Source organism: Dacryopinax primogenitus, assembly GCF_000292625.1.
Source record: "Dacryopinax primogenitus strain DJM-731 SS1 chromosome Unknown DACRYscaffold_2, whole genome shotgun sequence".
Classification (NCBI taxonomy): Eukaryota; Fungi; Basidiomycota; class Dacrymycetes; order Dacrymycetales; family Dacrymycetaceae; genus Dacryopinax; species Dacryopinax primogenitus.
The window spans coordinates 581,927-588,074 of NW_024467199.1; the positions used below are offsets into that span (position 1 = coordinate 581,927).

Here is a 6,148-nt window from a genome sequence, read left to right on the forward strand (position 1 = left end):
ATAGCAGCAACAATATAAATGTTGGAGGATGATGGTGGGAAGTGAGTGAGGTGGACGAGGAGGAGAGAGAGAGGAAGAGAAAGAGGAGGAGGGGGCGGGAGAGGCGGAGGGGGGGGGAAGGAGTGGCCTTTTTCCCCGTCTGGTGCGTGACCACGCGTTCGAGTCGCTGCGATGCGACACGCCCGGACTCTCTTTTCTTCTCCTTGTTTGCTTCCGATCCACACACCGCTCAACGCGGAAACCGTTCCAAAAGAACGCCACACGGAGGCATTCAGAACCTCACCCAATCACACACACTGTAAGCCAGCGGACTCACTTTTCCATCCAAGCGGGGTCTAGACAACGTCATAAGGGCTATGTTCTCCCTTACCAACCCACTCGATTTGGAGGTCAGCCAGCACACGATCACTTCAATAATTATCCACATTAACCCCACAACAACAACATCACCTGGCATTGTCAATATTATTCACTATCACCATCGCTTTATCGTACACCCAAATCTCGGCCGACTTCCAGCTCAGCCAAGCCATAAGGGTTCTTTTCCCCGCTTCTCCCGCCGTTCACATTTGCCTCCGTAATGCCCGCCCGTTGCCGTCTTCTCCACCTTCCAAATAGTCCAAGACCCGTCCTCTCACGTTCCCCGTCGAAGCAGGACGACGACAGTCCGTGTCAAATACAGAAAATTCTCGAGAATGGATCACGTGCCGTCCTCCGTCGCCGTCACAGAATCCAATTCTTTTCATCTTTTTTTTTTTTGACTTGTTCCATTGGACGCGCCTTTTCTTTTTTTCCCAGTTATGTTACCCTATCACAGAATCCCTGACAGCCGGCAGGACAGGGGAATGGAAATTTGGTCGCGCAGGAGACACCGATGAAAGCTTCTCTCGCAATTTACAAATCTGACCGCGATAAAACTGATTCACACTATAACGACCCGTCGGCTTCCGATTCAGTTTTATCTTCAGATGGCCGATCGTTTCATGTGTGTGCATTCACTCTCATTCCTTCTTGGTCTTCCCTTTATGGCGTCTCGTGACGCGACTTGACTTGGAATGCAACTAAAAGCGGAAGCTCAGACAACCTCTAGCTCGTGGTCTGACAATCCTGATGCACAGAACAATGATGTCCTTATCTCCTGAAATCCCCTGTGCAATGTCAATGTTGTGCTAGAACGTTCCATCTTCGCCATATGATGCCGCTCCGGCGCACGTTCCGCAACCCGATTTGCAAGCCCGGGTTTTCCGCATGCACTGTGTCAGTCACACAGTCCTTTCTTGGAATCGCGCATGCCTGGTTTCTCGGGCGCTTATAAGCCCCTATGAGCAGCATGAATCGAAGGATGACGCTAGTGTATTCCGAAATGATGTCCCTAAATAAATGTGACTTCCTCATTATTGCTGTCTTGCATCACTTGGCATCAGGCAGCAATGCTAGATTACTCTTCACATCCTGTGGATATTTCCTTTCGTCAAGCCATAGTAGGCCTTCGAACTGCCGACTTTGCAATCTTCAAGGTCTGACTCGCATCAAGCGACTGACCATTGTCTTCACTCCCTATCTCATGCACAAGGGCCGATCCACCATGCTCGAGCAGCCAATCGATCAGCTTGCTAGGATCCTCCGTCCACAGCAGGGCAAATGTACGAGGCATGCTTTCATGTTGCGTCTCGTTCTTGAGGAGAAGATTTCCAAACGCCGCCACGGCGCATGCAACTAGCTGCCGAGGAATGTTTTTCTGCTGGATGAGGAAGCGGCCGATTATCGGAATAAGCCTGTCGCGTTGCTCTTGGTTCATCGTCACCGGACCGTGGTATAATATGTCACAAAACGACGCGATCGTGTCCAGCACCAGACAAACACCAAACAGATGAATGTGCGACCCGCCGAACACCCGCTCCAAGAGGGTAATGGCGTTCTCGAGCCATCTGTCAATCATGATCTGTTGAAGAAAGCCTTCTCTAACGCTTGAGCGCAAGATAATGCAACAAGCGAGGAGCGCGTGTTCCTTCCCGCTGTGCGGATCTTCGGGATCATCGTACTCGTTCTTCTCCGAGTCAAGCCTGGCGAAACAATCTGCAAGATGTTCCATCGAGCCTTCGGCAAGCTCATACGTAGAGTTAGGGATTGTTTTTCTAACACGGAATGGGGTAGGCTTGACCCAAGTCGAAAAGGCCGCTAGATGCACGATGCGGGTTCGTTTGGAACGGCCCTCCATTCGCTTCAACAAGGCTGGGCTGGTCCTTTCCAAGAGATGTGTGATGAGGCCGCAAGACAAGTCCCGGAGATCCCCCTCGAACATTCTGAAATTGTGCCAGTTCATGGGACCAAAGGCATGCGCTGATTGTAAACAAGGCTCTCGCTCCCCCACATCGGGCGTATGAAGACCGACGAAGACGGAGACTCGCATGTTGAGCTTCTGCTTCGCAACTTCGGCTTCTTGAATGCTTTTGGGCGTATGGTACAGATATGACAGGGAGATCATCTCTCTCAGCTCGTGGAGCATTTCTGTGAATGCGTTGTTAACAAACGTGCTGCCATCCACGAGGGACCGCTCTATACCTTGAAAAACGTTTCGGTGCAGAGGGATGTCCCGGTAATCCCATGTGCTAGATATATGCAACAGATAGATCGAGCCTATCACACCCAACGACATAAAAGCGAGAGCAGCCCACGACGAGCCGTTGGGAGCGAGAACCAATACTCCTCCAAGCAAGAGGAGGGCAGCCAAGCCAACGAGAAGCTCCATGATAGAAAAGAGCGCTGGGAGTCCATTCTGGATGAGTGAATCGTATCGGCGCTGGCGTTCCCGGACGAAATCTGCCATCGGACCTGGCATATGACGGCGGTATCGCTGTATGACGTGGGAAGCGGGGACGCAGAGTACCACAACTAACAAAAGAATTTCGAGCGCGAGAATCTATATGGTTTGTGGAATGGACAAGGTTCCAGTCGTTGTGTCGAAGGTAGCGGGGAGGAAGCCCATGATAGCAGCGACGAGCAAACCAGCCTGAACTTCATCAATTCGTTTCTCGTAACGCTCGCATATATGAATACAGACGCTCACAAGAGTCCCTAGTCCGGTCAGTCTTCCACTCCACCAGGAAAGCATGACTTCGTCTTCTTCTCCAAAACGAGCTCTGCACATATGCCAGAAAGACTGGTCGTCCCTTGAACCGCAGATTACGGGAAAGTTGTCCACGTATACGGGCTCCTTCCCATGGGCAGGATGTTCCGCTAGAGAAACTTCCTCGGGTGATAAGGGGTGTAGCGTGATTCGCTCTTCCACAGCAGATGAAAATGCTTCTTGTGGTATCCAGCAAGAACAGTCAGATATTTCGACGCTTATGAAGTTAGGTGCACTCACTTCAGATTGACCATTTGGTATCAGTGTCACTTCAGACATGCTTTGCTGCAGTGCATCTCGTGACACAGCTGAACGGTCTTGAAGACCATCTTCCTGGATGAGCGGATACCTTTCTGTTGTCCAGACGGGGAGTGTCACACGCGAGGAAGGTTTGCGTCGAGAAGTCATGACCACGCGCAAAGGGCAAATACCGAGAGTGGAAAAGTTCAGAAGGGGGTATCACCGCAGAAGGTAAAGGTTAAGTAAGGTCCCGGTTGATAAAGACGCTGTGGATCTTCACAGACTCACGGCAAGTCAGGCGCATTGCCGGACCCGCCTCATCAGCCTTGGAAAACCGCCTGCACCGCAGCCACAGCAGAGGTAAACGTCCCGAACATGCTGGCACAGGTGTCGCCATAGAGCACAGAATATCAGAATAAAAGTGTGGCACCTTACGAGCGCTGCAAGTGATGCGAGTCACGTTAGGCGCCAGCAAGGTCGGCAACACAGCAAACCCGTCATATCGATCGCCGAGCGGGGGAGATGTGCCTGCAAGGAGCAGTACTGGACCAGTAGAAGGTGCCGAAGAGAAGGAATCCACCTCGGCCTGATTCAGACTTGGGCAACAGTGGCATCAGGTTACTCGCCTGCAGAGGATGGGCGTTTAAATGTGTGACATGGGAGTGTGGCGCATCAGATTTCGGATCAAGGCATGTTCACCGGCCCCGCCGGATTGTTCTGTACTCCACTAGTTGGACAGCGTGGAGAACAAGGGCGGATTTTGGCTGGTGAAAAACACGAGCAGTGTCGCGCTAGGCACCTTGGAGAGTCGTTGAGATAGACTGTCGTTGAATCGCATACAGTCTTTGATGATCAACCATTGTTCCACTTTTTCTCGAGATTCTAGCAACTACTACACATATCAGCGCCAGTCGGCATACCAACACCAATGGATGTGAGAAGTCACCCCATTTACTTAGTATCATACCCAACCACATTCACCATGCGTCCCTCTCCGGTGCTCGCTACAAATTGTATATCGCCAGCAAGGACTGCAAGTCGATCTTCTGCCTACAGAGGGGACATTCCGGTTTCTCCCTCGTCCAATCCACCACACAAGTCCAGCAAAACAGATGCCCACACGCAGTGGCAGCAGTTGCCGTCCTTTCCTCCAAGCAGAGCACGCACCGTCGGGCAGAATGTTGTTCTGGTGTGAGGGAGGAGAGGGAAACGTACGCGTGCTCGGGGCCTTTGTCCTCCGGATCCCGAGGGTGAAGGAGCAGCGTCACCGGCTTGGCGTCGATGAAAGTGGCATTCCCGGGTGATTTGGATTTGGAATCCGTGGATATAGCAGTAGAGGCTGAAGATGCGTGGGTGAGGGAGGAAATAAAGGTGTATGCTCGGTAGGCAAGCCGCATGGAGAGGAGAAGCCCGAGCAGCCCGTAGGAGGGTGGACGGATGCCCGGTTCGGGAGGGGACATCGTGTGCTATATCAGGCTCAGCTCTCGTCCATCATCTACTAGCGAGGGGGGCTTACGGGTCGTAGACTGAGAAACCGATTAAGGAGACTGTAATACCTTCCTTGGAAGTAGAACAGCGCAAGGTTGACATCCGCCGCAACGGCGGTCGCTGTCTGGCTCAACGCTAGGAGGGAAGAGAGAGCAGGATTACGCTGTGGATTCAAGCTGGCTGACAAGCGTGCGACGAGGTAGAATGGCAGGGTCGATAAGAGCACGGAGATGATCCGCAGCTGAGGGGAAATCAGGGTAGATACGCACAGGGGATGAGTGGACGGACGCGATGGGTGGGAAAGCGGCCTGAGCGGGCGCTGACTTGGTATACGTCGGTGTATTCTTCTCCTAGAGTCTGAAAGCCTGAGGGATACGATAAGCACATGATATGTGCACGTCGTTATTTTGCTCACCTCGGCCCAAAGTGAGGGAAAGGTAGAAGGCCCGAACAAGCAAATTGATCTCCTTCTCCCACCTGCGGAGCGTCCGCACTCCTAATCTTTTGGTCAACAACCACCCGTCTCGCAACAGTAAATCACTCACCAAAGAAGGAGCGCAAGACAGTCTCGCACTGTTCCATAAATGCCGCGAGGAAATAAATATCTCGTTGATGTGCACGGACTGCCAGGTGTTGTTAGCGCACACGCTACATACACATTGAGTTGTACGCACTGATTTGAGGCTGCGCTGCGGCCGGTGGGACCCAGCGCGTGCTACTCTCTGCACGCTCTCCAGGTTCGGCGGTGTCCATTGTCGTTAATACTTGTGCCTAGTGAGCGAAAGACGAACAGCTGTCGAGTCGTCGATTAGGGGAGAATAGATAACGTGGCGTGGATTGGCCTGCCGCAGGCCAATCCGTCCCTATATACATATAGGCTACATAGATAGTCTAATGGAATCAAATTCCGGTGCCTTAAGGCTGCGCAAGGGTCCTGCACTGCCACTCTTGGCGCAAACTCGACACCATCCCCTCTCTAGCTCTTGAGCATCGACCACGATGCTGCTGCAGGGCAATCTGTGCCATCCAGCCCCTTGCTTCACTCCTTCCTCACTGTCAACTACTGTCAACCATTCTGAGGCGTCCTGGAGATGATTCTGGCTGGTTTCTGGGCTGATCTGAGCTGTTCTTGGGCTGGATGGATGGGTTTTTGTGATTTTGAGACGGAATTTGCTTTCTGGCTCTGCTCTGTGTCTGTCGTCTGCCGGGATTGCTTCGAGTTTTGGTGCGTCCTGGTAAGGCTGGTGTGTACTGCATTCTGGACCTCCATCTGGAGGACTGGACATGCATATG

General features: G+C 52.4%; 2 protein-coding genes across 2 annotated transcripts; both read right to left on the reverse strand.

Annotated features, from left to right (window-relative positions):
- Nucleotides 1–1,734: 1,734 nt before the first annotated feature.
- DACRYDRAFT_19895 (uncharacterized protein) lies at nucleotides 1,735–3,280 on the reverse strand (the record flags this gene model as incomplete). The annotated part of the gene is made up of 3 exons (XM_040771707.1): nucleotides 3,068–3,280; nucleotides 2,563–3,010; nucleotides 1,735–2,508 (listed from the first exon to the last, which is right to left on the reverse strand). Coding segments are annotated over exons 2-3 (472 nt in total), but the record flags the coding sequence as incomplete, so codon positions are not given.
- A 969-nt stretch (nucleotides 3,281–4,249) lies between these two features.
- On the reverse strand, nucleotides 4,250–5,611 carry DACRYDRAFT_19896 (peroxisome assembly protein per8; the record flags this gene model as incomplete). The annotated part of the gene is made up of 6 exons (XM_040771708.1): nucleotides 4,250–4,833; nucleotides 4,884–5,096; nucleotides 5,144–5,220; nucleotides 5,271–5,351; nucleotides 5,401–5,478; nucleotides 5,530–5,611. The coding sequence occupies 6 exons, from the start codon at nucleotides 5,606–5,608 to the stop codon at nucleotides 4,372–4,374; spliced, it is 990 nt and encodes a 329-aa protein (XP_040632265.1). The 3' UTR covers nucleotides 4,250–4,371.
- Nucleotides 5,612–6,148: the final 537 nt, after the last annotated feature.